Source organism: Typopeltis vanoorti, chromosome 4 (assembly GCF_054136105.1).
Source record: "Typopeltis vanoorti isolate ZY-2024b chromosome 4, IOZ_Tvanoo_1.0, whole genome shotgun sequence".
In the NCBI taxonomy this organism is placed as follows: Eukaryota; Metazoa; Arthropoda; class Arachnida; order Uropygi; family Thelyphonidae; genus Typopeltis; species Typopeltis vanoorti.
The window spans coordinates 104,324,760-104,341,214 of record NC_143552.1 but is presented as its reverse complement, the minus strand read 5'-3'; the positions used below and the strand labels follow the sequence as shown (position 1 = coordinate 104,341,214).

Below are 16,455 nucleotides of genomic sequence, written 5' to 3'. Positions count from 1 at the left end.
AATGTAATATTAAAATTTCCCATCTATTGTATATGGATGACTTGAAGTTATATGGAAAATCGGACCAGCAAATAGACTCTTTACTGAACACAGTTTGTATTTTCAGTCAGGACATCAAAATGGAATTCGGTTTAGATAAATGCGCAAATTTATCTATTAAACGAGGAAAAATTAATGACATTAGCAATTTTAATTCTGCTCAAGAGAAATATATAAAAGCAATTTCAGCTGACGAACACTATAACTATCTGGGAATATTAAAAGCGAGTGACATTCTCCGCTCGAAAGTTAAACAACAGGCTGCAGCAGAATACACCAATAGAGTTAAAAATATCCAGAAAACAAAGCTAAGTGGATTAAACACAATTAGAGCAATGAATTCTTCGGCTATACCAATGATCCGATACACAGCTGGCATAATAGTTTGGACAAAAGAAGACCTGGACAAAACTAGAAAACTAATGATTATGCATCATGAATTACATCCACGAAGTGATGTTGACCGGTTGTACCTACCAAGGAGAATAGGTGGACGGGGTCTGCTGCAAGTGAGACAGACTGTGGAAGAAGAAGAAATTAGCTTAAAGAGTTATATCTACAATAGTTCTGAGCAAATGTTTTTAGCACTTACACCATAGGGCCTTCTGAAAGCAACAGGAAACAAATGCGATTACAAAAAAGGAACAGCAAAATAACCGATATGTGCACTGGAAAAATAAACCTTTGCATGGCCAATTTCTTAGAGATACTGAGGACAAAATTGTTGTGAACAAGATGTGGCAATGGCTACAATATGGATATATTAAAAAAAAAAGAGAAGGATTTATTCTAGCAGCTCAAGAACAGGCATTACAAACTAAGGCAATCAAAGCAAAAATTTTGAACATCAAGAATAACAGCAAATGCAGATTATGAGACCAGGAAGATGAGAGACTGTAGAACATTTAATCAGTGCACTTGATCAGGCTACATCTCGATTACTCTGCTAAGATCTAGTCACATGGATTTCATGGAAATTAAATAACTGTATGAGAGAGAGAGAGAGAGAGAGAGAGAGAGAGCAGAAAATTAACAAGTTTAATGGTACTTTGTGTTCTCTAAGGAGGGCCTACCACAATGAGTCTTGTGGCTTCATGGAGGTCAATAATAATAATAATAACAATAAAATACTTACTTGGGAAACATTGTTAATTTCTTCTTTATGTGTACCATATCTTCTCTGATAATCCTGAATTCCTTCTAGTAAGTCCACTACTGGTTCTCCTTCTGCAATAAAAAAGTCCTCTTTTTTGGTCCATAAATATGTTTTCAGTTCTCGCATGAGTGTTTCTACTGTAGTCAGCTGATAACCCATTCTCAAGCTGTCAAGCTACATATTAATGAAAGAAAAATTCCATTACAAATTCACACTATAGAATAGATTATGTTCATAAACCAGCTTTAAACTACACAAGTATTTAAGGTATATAAGGGTTAATTTGTTTTTATTAATAGTATAGAATATCTCACTCAACCAGCGAATCTCTTTATACTGTAACTTAAATTCATTCATAACCTTTGCATTAACAATAATTTGTGATAATTCATTCCGTTCACCAAATATTCTTCACATTTCCAGATATGGCCTTTTGTTCTCTTTTTCTCTCTCTCTCTTTGCATTTTATGTATAATGTCTTCTGTATTAATCTGCAAACTCCCCTCATAAAGTTAAAAGTTGCTATCACATCACCGCTTTGCCACCTATCCATTAAGCTCTGCAATCTACATTTCCTTAACTTCTCATTATAACCAATATTGTAGAGTCCTGATACTGCTAAAGTTATTTACCTTTGTCTCTGGTTCATCTCCTGAGTTTCCTCAACAACATAAATGAGATGACCAAATTTGTATATAAAAGTCCAGATAAGTCTGATCAAGACTGTGTACATGCAGTACTTTCTTTTCTCTATTTTTTAGCATTCTCCTTATCATGGCCATAATATTCCATGTAGTGTTAATAATGTCTTCAATGGGTCCCATAAATTTTAGATTTCTCTGATAACTCTCATTCCACAAGGGTCCCAAATTTCATCCGTCTCTAGCAGCGCAATTCCACAAATAAAGTACATATCGCTACATTTCTGCACTGAGAAGTGCAAAATATTCCCATTAACATTAGAACGGCAACATCTTACTGTCTAAGCTAAAAGTCCATTCAAATTTTCTTGTGGGTACTTTGAGAAGATCTGAAGAGTAAAAGATGGATACCTGTGGAAGAACTCTCAGTATCTCCACAGATCTAGCTCTCATTGAGATGTTAAGTCAACAAATAAGTGACTCATACCATAATTTACAGCCTTATGTATGCCATATTGTGAACAAAAGAACAAGCTAATGATAAGGATTATTACAGAATAATAACTTATATCAGGATAATATTTGTTGAATACATGCAGAATTTTTGGCTGAGTCTCTTAGCCATTATCTACGCATACAAATGAAGAGATAAATTAGAATTTATCTCTTTTCATTGAAAATGGTTATGAGGCATAGCCAAAAATTCTGTATTAAAAAAATCAGCTAACGCCTTTTTATTTCCGTATAGGGAGTAGGCGAGGCTGTTTTAGCCCAATCTAACTTTTGGAGACTGAGTGGACAGTTCAATCTCCACTGGTACGCAATCAGAGATAGCTGGTCCAAGGCTATCACTAATTAAGCACATGTTGCGAAGAGACAGCTAAACAAATGCCGCCATCTCGTGGTCCCTAACCTAAACACAATATATTTAATGTATAAAATAGTGTGGGTTCTGCAGTCGATTTTCTTGAGTTTACATGACAAAAAAAACCTGCTTGCCTGTGCCAGAGATCGACTAACTCGGTAACCGGTTGAAATTCTCCATAATAATTGCTTGGCCTGCACTTATTCTGCTAATTTGCCAATGCACGGTGTCCACATCTTCCTGTGAATCTCCTGGACTATAACAGAAACCAACAATATATTTTGTACTATCAACATCTATCTGCACTAGATAGCCTCAAATGAACCAACTTCCCTAGACTTAAACTCCTCTTTAACTTCTAATATTGTTGGATGAAGTTCTTCAGCTGTCATCAGCAATACCTCACCCCACCTCCTGTCCTATTCTCTCTATCCTCCCTGAAAATACAATATGTTTTATATTCTATCCCTGTAACTATATCGTTTCAACCAGATCTCACTGTATTAAACACTATACTAAACAAATATTAACCTTAAGTAAGTGTTATCAATCTGTAATTATTCTTATCATGGCTTCTGCTTACATCTCTATTTTTCACTGAAAAGAGCAACCTGTGTGAAGTAGCTTAACTAGGTGTGATTCATGTGCAAACTATTCTTGTGTACAGCAGAGTAAAATATGAATGAAAACAGAATGTAATTGCTTGTGAATATAATATCTTCCTACCCACCAAAAAAAGGATGCATAATCCTTATTACTCTCTTCAAATTAGTGTGACCAGCAAATGAAGCGTTTTTCTTCGAATCAAGAGGTGATTGCAGCTGTAGAGGGGTATTTTTCAGATTTTACTGAGAACCACTACAAGAACGAGATAATGGCGCATGGAGCATCTATTTTCAACATAATCTCACTTAGTCTTAAGTGAGATTATGTTGAAAATAAAAATAATTTTGAAATTATAAATTCGTTTTTTCATTGTTAGGCTGAGAACTTTTCAGACCACCCACGTACATAGATAAATAACTTTTTTTTTCTTAATATGCATCCCATCCATAGAAGGTTTTAAATATATATTATAATTCCACTGCAAAAAGATTATATAGTATAGTCTTTGTAGTAGGTGAGCCAAGGATTAAATAATCTGGTCACCGTGCTCTAGAGATCAAATAGGGAACTTTGTCAAGCTGCTTCAGGCCTTCCGATAAGCAGAGTGGTGAGCTCATCCTGGCCAGTGAAATTTCATCTACCATTTAAAGGCATTTACAAATATCCATACCCACAGTGGAATTCAAATTCACACCATGTTGCTAGAAAGCAGGGTGTGAATTTCAATTCCACCCTGCTTTCTACATTCCGGGTATGGATATTTGTAATCACAATCCATCAATTCAAACCACCATTATCATTATTATTTGTCTTCATTTTCCTTAACTTTCTACAGCAAAATGGCATGTGGAAATCTGTGAAATGATACACAAAGTTCAAAAACATCACTGTATGATTCTCCATTATGCTACACGCTGTGAAGTTTTTCATAAATGCAAACAGAAACAAGGGACTTCTGCTTCACAAACTCATCTTTCTGTCAACATAGAAAATTCTATCCCAATCAACCTAATCTTATATTCCAGTTTTAACGAAACTTCCCCAATACCTTAATTACAACTGCACGCGCGCACGCACGCACGCACACACACACACACACACACACACACACACACACACACACACACACACACACACACACACACACACACACACACACACACACACACACACACACACACACACACACACACACACACACACACACACACACACACACACACACACACACACACACACACACACACACACACACACACACACACACACACACACTCTTGTTTAAAACATAGATCTTTGTTTATATTAATATAAAATGTTCAAATAGTGTGATTATTGCACAGCAGCACCGTCTTTCTTTCACTCCTTAGAGACTCAACCTTCCTAAATGCAATTTCTTTTCTTAACACATGGCATTCCTTTCTCATTAAAAAATAAGCAATGATATAATCTAACCCAACATCCTTAATAACATCTAGCCAACTTACCACCTCATATATCTTTGGCTCATTCACTTCCATCTAGTATTCACATTCGTTCTATGCTGAAGCAACTAAGGTCATAAGGCCAGTGTATTATTATTATTATTATTATTATTATTATTATTATGGCAGTGTCTTCATGCAGTCAGAAGACTCATTGTGGGAGACCCTACATTGACACACTAACCATTATTCACACAATACCTATCATACCTTCTCCTTAAATTCAGTAATAGACGAAGCATTCATAACCACCTCTGGCAACGCATTTCACACACTGCAAGCAAAAAAAATCTAGTCCTAACACTTTTGTCAACTACATTCTTGCACTACCTCCAGGGATGACTCCTCATTTCTTCTCTCCTTTCCTGCACTGTTCAGAAAAAAGTCATCAGTATCAATTCTACAAACCACTCCAGTAACTTGAATGCTTCTATCAAATCTCCTCTCACACGTCTATCAGCTAGTTTTTGGAGCCTACAGACCTTCAGTCTTCCCTCATAGGAAGCACTCCACAGACCTGAAACAATCTTTGTTACTTGCCTTTGGATGCTATTAAACATTATCTCATTCACCAATAAATCCAGGTGGTGACCAGAACTATGCGCAATAGTCGAGATGTGATCTTATGCGTTAATGCCTTATAAAGTGCAACAATAACTTCCCTATTCTTACTTGTCAGTGTGTTTTTCAATAACCATATAATTTGATATGATGTTCTGACAACATTTACATTATGCCATCTAAACTTCTCTGTCCACAATACCCCCCCCCCCAATTCCCTAGCCTCGTCAACTTCTTGCAGTTCAGGTTCATTAATATGGTACGCATCATGTCATCGCATCCTCCTGAAGTGCATCACCTTACACTTGGCCACGTTAAACTGGCAGCCATTTAGTTTAGCCCAAACCGGATGACTTAAAAATGCCTTAAAAATTGCAGGATGACTTAAAAATGCCTTTTTAAGTTATCCTGCAAGATATCTACATCATTTGAATTAATTATCACTCTTCCCAGTTTTGCATCATCAGCAAACAAATGGATATTTCCTTTCAGATTATTTCCAATATTATTAATGTACAAATTAAATAACAGAGGACCAAGTATCAAGCCCTGAGGTACACACTACTAGTCAACTGCCTTCTACTGGACTCAGTTCCTCCATAAACCACTCATTGCATGTGCTTGATTATTATATGGGATGAATAATAAAATACATACATTTTCCAATTTTTACCATGGGGATATCAATTACACATTCACTGGATGATGGATTGAATGAGAATATATGTTGCCATTTCAAAGCCCGGTCTTAACAGTATGAGATAATTTACTATAAGTGATTGAGAAGAACACTTATCGATGTGACAAATCTCTCAAGAACTGTTTTTATAGTATTCACTCAACTGAAAAAATATATGTGCTTGATATTATACGCAATGAATAATCGAGCAGCATACATACTCTCATTATCAGTAAAAATACTTAACCAGTTCTTACAATTAGGACATCAATAGCACACCTGTAACATCACATAGATTGCCACACAGTAAGCTGGTAATGGATGGGATTTAAGCTAACAGTGAGTTTGGGCAGGTAATTGGCTGTCGGACAGGTATCAGAAGGTTGTGTTTGGGAGGAGTGGTATCCCAAAAGAGGAAGGTCACTAATGGAAAAGAAAATGTATTCTGCATAGTCATTAAACTGTTGAAGTCTTTAACGCAATCAATTTTTATATTAAGAATTATTTCTCTCGGATTAAAAATAAATAAATAAAAACAATTCGGCCTGTTCAATAATTTAAATCACGAATTAGATGATATAGTCAGGGGAGTGTTATAAAACAGTCAAATAACATGACTATAAAACAGTAAAAAAAATGAAAGGATTTGACTGCATGAACAAAAGGCATGATGATCAGTGAGTTTCTAAATGCATTACTGAAGCCAAGTTGGTCACACTGTTGAACCAATCCAAGATGCACATTTAATATTAGAATATTTCACGAATGAATAAATAACCATAAACACAATTGCATCTCATGCAGAGAGAGAGAGAGAGAGAGGAGGGGGGTGATCTGCATGAGAGAACCTCTGCATGAGATTCTATCCCTCTATGTAAACAGAGAGGGATAGAATCTCATGCAGAGGTTCTCATGATCACATATCTAATATGATCATTTTATCCCTCTCTGTTTACAGAGAGGGATAAAATGATCATATAAGATATTCTAAAGTCAAATCTTCTCCCGAAAATTCGGATTTTTCATTCCACAAAACAGCAGACTAGAATCAACCCACCTGACAAACATGATATATTGGTCTCATCGCCTTCATTACTTTAGCAGTTATTTCAAATAATAATAATAATAATAATAATAATAATAATAATAATAATAATAATAATAATAATAATAATAATAATAATAATAATAATAATAATAATAACAGTTTAATCCCCCCATTTGATAACGTACACACTATATAATTGCTGTGGGGTGATGGCTAAATTACAAGTATAGGAGCAAATAAAAGCACTGATAAAAGTAGCTTTTCAACAAATTCAGTGCGATGGTCTTCGCCATCATAAGCATATAAACTGTCTCTTTCCGTGAGGCAAGTAATAAGGCACGAAACAAATATCTAAAGATATTATGCAGACACTGCTGAAAGGCTTAATGCAGTATTTACAATTATATTTTTATGGGATCTGAAAGAGCTTTTTGATGCTCCCAGGTTATAATGAAACGAAACCATAACGACTTTAATTATTACGAGAGTCATTTCAAGCACTGCACACTGTACTTCCACAGTCCCCACCCTAACATTAGTTGTAAATCAGCCTGAATAAAATGTTGTAAATCAGCCTGAATAAAATGTTATGCATCCATTTCGAAGTCACTAAATGACTTCGAAATGGATGAAGAAATTCTCTTAGGTCGGAAACGTCCACATGTTTCACGAAATACCTGCCCTTACGAAAGAGTACAGATTGCATGTATTTCCTCATCCTCTCTCCTTACAGTTCTAATATGTGCCGTCCAGACTTCGATATGCCACTAAATAGCAAACACTTCACAACAACTGACGTTTAGTCTTCTGAAGTGATCCGACTTATTAAATACATTAACTAAATGTTTGTTGACAGGAAAACAAAAATTAGTAACATAATAAGTCGAGAGTAAAAGCTGTAATAGTACCTAGTGTTGAGTAATATACACAGGAAACGTCTTAACGTCTTGTTTAACATCAAAGCGGAGTCCTTACAACAGTTTCAAGTTGTTTGACAATTAAAATAAAATAAAAGAAATCCTGTGTTTTATTGCTCAAAGGGTACTTGCGGCACTACCCCGGCCTAACTGAAACCGGCAACGATCTTCCACTTTCGTTATCGCCAGGATATTAATGCAATCTCCATTTGGCCTGGACAGGCGAAAGCAACACGACAATAAGGCAGACAACTGCTACTATCATCTTGCATTTCTTGTCCTAAATGGGGTTCTATGAGCAAATTTTCTGAATAGGGATTAAAAACCAGAGTTCCTTCCGGGAGGAACAAAGGAACAAACTACGCCAAAAATCGACTAGATTTGAGAAGGAAAAAAAAGTCTAGTAAACATACCTCTAGAATCAAATCTGTAAGGTCTTTCTTTCTACCGATAGTCTCACAGATTTTAGCAAGAAGTTACTCAAGAAAAGCCAACTTAACTTTTTTGAAAACGGAATTATTGAGAGAGAAGAGATATACAATAGACCATGATTAATGAGATCATTTGTGTGCATCACCAATCGTCGTAGATATGCCCTTTGTAATGTCATTATACTGTTGTCAAGTCCTAGATCGACAATTATCTTATCTGACAGTCGAAAATAATAATATTAGGGTTAACTAACTAGCAATAGTCGTATCATAGAAGCAAAATTAAAGGGACATTTTGTGTATTCGTTTACAAAATGAATAAATCGATGTTTACACATAACGTTTGCATTACTTGTTCAAACATGTTATAATTACAAATGGAAAAGAAAACATTATTGAAACATAGGCGATTACAATTAATTGTTCTCTAAGTTTTTCTAAGAAAAAATAGAAATTAGTAATTTATTCCCTGAATGACTACCTAATTAGCAATTTCCTAAGATATCGAGACTATTCCTTTTTTGGATTTTTTGTAATAACGCTCCTGGACATTTTGTTTTGTTGTTTTTAAATAACCAATGTTTTCTTTACAAATCAGGAAACCGGCGACTAAATAAAATATTTTTGCATGAGAACGTGAAATTTTTGCTGAATAAAAATTCTCTCTCTCTCTCTCTCTCTCTCTCTCTCTCTTTCTCTCTTTGATACAGTTAATGAAAAAAAAAACTTATTAACGCGAATTCTCATTGAAATGCCCTTTCAAAAGAGAAAAGCTACCTCTTTGCATGAAAGCAATTAAATTACCATATGCGCAAACAGTTTCAATGTATTAGCACGACTGAAACAAATATTGGGTTGCTATAAGAACAGATAATACAGCTGTATTGAGAAAAAAAAAAAAAGAATGATCTGTTTGTCGAGAAAATGAGCGTTGCATATACTCAAGGTGAGCCGAACGGGAGAGAAAGATATACTCAAATATCATTTTTTTTTTTAAATTATATTTTATGTTTATTTTCTAAGAAATGTAATGTAATAAATGTAACACATTAACCAAAACAACGCCCCCTGTTTTCCAGTTATGGACAAGTTGATTACGAGTGATTAGTAAGTGTCAAACTGGCAAGTTCGGATCTCAAGCAGAACAGATTTGATAAGATTAGCTATACGTGTTAATTACTTATTTTCTTCTGCAATTTTTAGGTGTGAGAAGGGCTAATTTACTAGTTGAAAAGCACTTAGAAATGTCCTACAGATAGGATTCGAACCAAAGGATACGTATCGTTGTAATGCTAGTATGAACAATGGCTGATTTGTAAACGTTATTATTTGCAGCCTATAGAAACCGACAAAATTTGAAATAAACACAGAATTCCGTTTACAATGAAAATCGGAAACATTTTTATTGTTTCGCTGAAAATCGCAATCATAAAAAATGATACAATGAAAATCAGAAACGATAATTATTTCCCATTTTCAGAGCAATGATGGGAGGCTCAATTCCCTTTGTTTCACCATTACATTAGGCATATCTGTGCTTGATAATGAGACAACATAACACGAATATTTTCGGAAATTACGTCGAACATTGTGAGAGAAATATAAAATTATCAATTTCCTCCTATCCCCATATATTTCCCTTCTAAAATCCAGTATTTTAGAACTTCACTTAGTACACTGTTTCTTTCCAGTGATGATATCGTCCAACAATTTTGTTCCTGATTGTGCTAAAAAAGAAAAATGAACAAAATACACACGAATTACATTCCTGAGAATGTTACGTTGTCGAAATGTTCATACATTTGTCTTACTTTAAGAAAGCTTTACAGAGCTACCCTTTTAACACCTGGTCCGCAATTTCATAAACCCTTTCTGAGTTATTGCTCTTGCTGTGCATTACTTTGGAAATAACTGTGAAAGAGCATACGACAAAAAGGCAAAAGAGTTTTCAAGTGCAAACGAAAACGAATTCTTGGGGAGACGCTGAAAAAGAGCATTGGCAAAAGTTCAATGAATAAAAATAAATAAATAAATGCAACAACAATGGCAAGTACCGAGAAACTAGAAATTCACGTCAGAGGAGGAATGTGCCAGAAAAAAAAAAAAAAAAAAATGAAAGAAAGAAAGCAGAGGGGTAAAACGTATGTGATGAATGTAAAGTTTAGAATAACCAAACTTTCTTCAAAATATACAACGGCAAAAGAAGGGGGGGAAATGAAGACAATAAGCGCCATTTATTATATTTGAATAAAGAAAGATATATGCTGTTAGTTTTTATTTAGTTATTTTGTATTATTTGTCAAAAAAAAATGAAATATATGGACAGTTTCCAGATAAGCAGAAAATTTCAAAATAGAGTAAATAAACATTTTTAAATTAAGTAAAACACATTCAAAATAATAAAAGTTGAATATTAATGATAACTTCGCACATTGCTTTTTTTTAATAAAGAAAAATAATAAATTTCATAAAATTAAACAGCGAAGGCTAGCTTTAAAAAGTATGTTAATTTCTTAATTTTATCATACACGCGCTCGTATATTTCTTTTAAACTAATTCACAATGATGATACATTTCTGTTTTTAATATTTATGTGATTGGACGACTGATTACTTATATATAAAGTTTTCAATTCTCATCAAATAAGCTTTAAAGATGGATAAATTACTTCGATTATTTATTTATTTTAAATTCGGAAAACTGAAGAATTTAGACTAGGAGTTTATTGAATATGACTTGGAAAAGAGTGAAATCTTTTAGAATTTCTGAAATAAATGCAATTTCAAGTTTTGTTTAGGAATTCTATAAATTCTAAAAGAAAAGCCAACCGAATAAACTACACTTTAACTAAAATCGTGCTGTCTTTTTTTATAGTCTACTGAACGAAGTAGGGTCATATTTACTTTCCAGATCTCCCACATTTGTGATGGATTCCGACAGGTCATTTTCTATTCTTATAATCCAGCATTTGAGTCGCGAGACCGCACTACATCGTCCAACAGCTGCTCGTCATCAGCTGAAAGGAAACATTTCCCCCGAGGTGAACCTTCCGGCAGGCCAACTAAAATGTCCTAAATCTTCTGCGTTTTCATCTGTCGTAAAGTTTTTATTTGCTTTTTTATGTATTGGCGAACAGCCACTCCCTTCAGTCACCCTAGTGGCCGTCACCTAAAATAGAATACCACACTCATGTTGACATCCGGAGAATCAATACTTCTAAGAGATTAGTATCCCAGAAAGAACGGAACTACTGTAAACTCACATCAGGAGAATAATGAGGCGAACATTCCCCGTTCTCCTGTTTGATTCCGAACATTAGAGTGCGCTTAGATTTTAAGAGGATTATTTTGGACTGAAAATGTACAGTTGTACGTACAACGCGTAAAAACTTGGAAAACCCTTATCACAAAAACAACACGAAGCATAATTTGGGGTAAATTTCTGGATTAAATATAAATAAAGGGCGAGAAAAAAACTGCTGAATATAAAGCTATTCCAGTGCTTTGATTTGTTTTAATGCCAAAATATGAGGGTAGGTGGTATTTATTATACAAAAGTCATTGAAGTTAGCCTAGTTCTTTTAAAATTTGTGACATAATAAAGCAGATTCAAATTCCTTCATTTAAGGATAACGCTTTGTCAGATTAATACTGCATATCTTTACAAAAAAAAAAAAAACTTGCAACGAGCAAATGAACAAGACCCCAAAAATATCTACAACAACTTCGTTAAATGCTGGTTTTATATCACAGATAACCTAGTCAATTTCGACTTCATTTTCCACAAAATTCATTCTCACTTCGTTTTTCTCATAAAAAGAGAAAAACAAAATTCACGCTACGGATTTTACTTTTCATACTATAAATTAAGCCTTCTCCCACTAAACATACCTGCACATAAATGCGTAGGTATATAGCTGACATTCAAAAAGATGGACCTTCTCTCCGCCTCTGTGCCTCTGGAGTATATCACTAAAAGAATGGTTTACCTTCTCCAAATGCCCGATCCGTTCATGTATGTAATATTGTTCCAATGAAGTAGGAGCGCCTTTTCTATCAATTCGATTTACATTCGTAAATCGAAACCGTAAAAATCGAAATAATAATTAATACTACATGCGATGTTAACTTTGGTGCCTTCTTTAACGAACTGTTTTGATATTCTGACTTTCTACAACAGCACTTCCCAAACTGTGGGCTGCGGCCCCCTTGGGGGCCGTAAGTTTTGTTGAGGGGGGACGTGAAATAATGAAAAGAAGTTTAAAATGTTTTAAGACTAAGTAAATTTTTTAATTAATCTTAAAAGAAACGTATTTAATTTTTATCATTTATTATTTCTTTTTATATATATATATTTTTTTTTTAATGGAAAAAATCACACATTGGTGTTGGTTCACAAATTTTGTTTCTTGCGTATTTCGGTGATTAATGAATATTAGTAAATATATGCTTATTCATATAAGTTCCATTTCAAAGGTATTGATAAGAAACACAAAAAAAAATTACAAACGCAAAATCTTGAATATAAATTGTATTGAATATAAATACAATAAATATTATAATAATATATGTCTATATTATGAATTTTTTTTCGATGGGAGCCGTGAAATATTTTAATTTTTCCAAAGGGAGCCTTGGCATCCATAAGTTTGGGAAGCACTGTTCTACAAATCCATTAAAAAAAGTACAAAAGTCCGTGTAATTAAATTTTTATGATTTAATCCACCTTTTCCACTGCTTTATTATATGTAATATTTCTGAGATTTTTCTGGTTCTTACTTACATAACATTAAATTTGCTCCCATATCAAATTTTATTTCTTTAATAATGATCTCGTTTATTACTGGTACTTAAATTAGAGATTCTTATAGCGGTCAATTCAGTGCTTTTACTTTCGGGCAATATTGTAAGCATGGGCGGCTTATGTTCCATATAATTCGTCTATCATGTGCCTCTGCATCAGTATAATCAATTTTCCTGGAGTTCTCTTATTTTCGTATAGGAGAGGTCTTGAAAACAAATACATACAGTAATCTCCATCGATAGTGGCGTCACTACTTGATGGAGTAGATATCATTCATACTAAGATATATTATACCCGGATATCAATCGGGTTTGACATTTATCACTTGGCTGGTAATCCATTCTTATATTAAATAATAATAATATACAACTCGAAACTCACAACATAAAATATCTTCTTCTTCTTCTCTCTTCCACCATCTATGTGGATGATGATAAGGCCGAATGAACTCTTTCCACTGCTGTCTGTCCCGAAGAGTCCGAACAATTCTGTCCAGTTTGGTGTCGCTTGTTGTGATTTGGTTTTCAGGTCCTCTTTTATTTTGTCTATCCGTCTAATTCTGGGAAGTCCTTTGGATCTTTTACCTTCCATCATTGTATTCAGGGCTTTAGATGGTGGTCGCATGGCCAAAACATCGCAGTCTTCTTTCTTGGATTTTGTCTATTATTGTTATTTCTTGTTTTAGTCTTTTCCTTATGTCTTCGTTTCTTAGTCGATCCATTCCCTAAACATAGAAGAGATATCTAAATCCAAAGTCGAAGTCATCGGCAAAATAGCCAAAGATAAAGCAATTGATGTCTTGACTCTCCAGGAAACCCATGTGCCTGACACCGGCCTCAGTAGACTAAAGATCCCAGGACTCATTCTCGTGTCTTATAACTGCCACCTCAAGCATGGCCTAGCAACCTATATCCGGCCTGGTCTCAAGGATATAACCCCAAGTGTTCCTGATACAGAACTCCATAGGTATTAAAGTTCAAAATATCACCATCTACAATGTCTACAAACCTCCATCGCAATCCTGGCCTGATCAGATGTACCTACCTCCTCCTCACCCTGCTATCTATGTTGGTGACTTCAATTCCCATCACACCATGTGGGGCTATTCCTCTAACAACCGGATGGTAATAATCTAGCAAACTGAATGGATACATATAATTTGTATTTGAATTATGATGCCAAGCAGGACAGCACTCTTTACTCAGCCAGATGGAAGAGAACCTACACCACATATCTGTGCATAGTCACTAAAGACTCCGAAGACCACCCTCTTCCATCAACCAGAACCATCTTTAACAGATTCCCTAATAGTCAACATCGTCCTACATTAATAGAGATAGGAACATCAAACCCAGTCATTAGCGGAATACCAATCGTTAGATGGAATCTCCGCAGGTCCAACTGGTTTGCATTTCAGAAACAAATCGAGCAAACCATTAGAGCAATTCCATCCACTCCTAATTGCTATCCTAGATTTGTTAAACTACTCAAATATGCAGCAAAAGCCTCTATCCATAAAGGCTAAAGAAAACAATATATCCCATGTTGGAGTAGAGAAAGTGAGGAACTCGTAGCCAAATATGAGGAAACTGAAGATCCAGCTCTTGCTAAGGAGCTCATATCAACCCTGGATAAAAACAGAAAGGAAAGATGGATCTCGACCATCAATAAACTCGATTTCGTCACATCTAATCGGAGAAGCTGGTCACTTTTGAGAAAATTAGGTGGAACAGATTCAACGACACACAAAACAACACAGATAACTCCTGATCAAATGGCTAACCATTTATTGAAAACCTCCAAGATTCATCCCAGCTCTACCAGGAAAATTGCTGTACAAGCTTCCATCAGACAAATCCTGAAGACAGAACCCAAGCTTCCTGAACTCGTACACCCAATATCTCGGGAAGAGGTACAAAGAGCCTTAAAACTTACCAAGAATGGCAAAGCTGCAGGAGTGGATGGTATACTACTCCCTGAATTCCTACAACATCTAGGTCAACATGGCCAAACATGACTGGTTGCCCTTTTCTCAGAAATCATCATCACTGGTAAATTACCAAAGCTGTGGCGGGAAGCCAAAATAATTGCCGTTCCCAAACCAGGGAAAGATCCAAATGAAGTGAAAAATCTAGGACCTATCTCCTTGCTTTGCACCACCTTTAAGTTCTTTGAAAGAATTCTCCTTAAAAGAATTTCGCCACTCATCGAAAGAGCACTTCTGAGTGAACAAGCTGGCTTCAGGCCAGGAAGAAGTTGCTGTGACCAGGTCCTGGCCCTGACAACTCAAATTGAAGCAGGTTTCCAGAAGAAACTTAAATCTGGGGCCACTTTCATTGACCTCACATCTGCTTATGACACTGTCTGGATCAGGGGCCTCCTCCTAAAATTAGGAAATATTATAAAGTGTAAAAAACTCTACAACTTTTTGAATCTATTCTCTCCAACAGAAATATAGGAAAAAGAGCAGGCCCAGATTCCTTCACAACGGTCTTCCTCAGGGCTCTGTGTTATCCCCCTATATTTTTTAACATCTATGTGTATGATCTACCTCATACCAGATCAATTGATGTAAGACCTAGCGATCTTACATCAATCCACCTCCTTTACCAACCTAGAATCAACCTTGAATACAGACCTGAACACCCTGAAAGAGTACTTCAAGCAGTGGTAGTTGAAGCCAAATCCAACCGAAACAGTGTCCTCAGTATTTCACCTGTACAATGCAGAGGCGAATCGACAACCTCAACCTTTCCTTCTGTGGAAAGGTGGTAGAACATGAGCCTCACCCAAAATACCTTGAGTGAGCCTGGATAGAAACCTAACCTATAAAAGGCACATCATCAACCTCTGCAATAAAATTAAAACCAGAAATAACATAATTTCAAGGCTTGCTGGAACAACCTGGGGTTGTGGTGCAGAAGTCCTAAGGTCGTCTGCACTAGCTCTCGAATTCTTTGCAGCAGAATATTGTGCCACTGTCTGGGAAAGAAGTACACACACTAACATTATAGACACCCAGCTGAACTCTACCATGCGCACAATTAGTGGGACAGTGAGAAGCACCCCTCTCTTCTGGCTGCACGTTCTATCTAACATTGCTCCACCACACATACGGAGAAGACAGTCTCGATTAAGGAATTTAATAAAGCAATGAGCAACCCATTCCTACCCCTACACCAGACTCTCATAAACCCACCTAGTCTTCGCCTCAAATCTAGAAAG

General features: G+C 35.5%; 1 protein-coding gene across 1 annotated transcript in view; it reads right to left on the bottom strand.

The window, feature by feature from the left end:
* LOC150107569 (uncharacterized) overlaps positions 1-16,455 on the bottom strand; it is a 613,086-nt gene that overhangs the window by 401,567 nt on the left and 195,064 nt on the right. Inside the window, exon 11 of the mRNA XM_090392132.1 lies at positions 1,175-1,369. Coding sequence (XP_090248258.1) covers positions 1,175-1,369 — 195 coding nt within the window. The remainder of the gene's footprint in view (positions 1-1,174; positions 1,370-16,455) is intronic.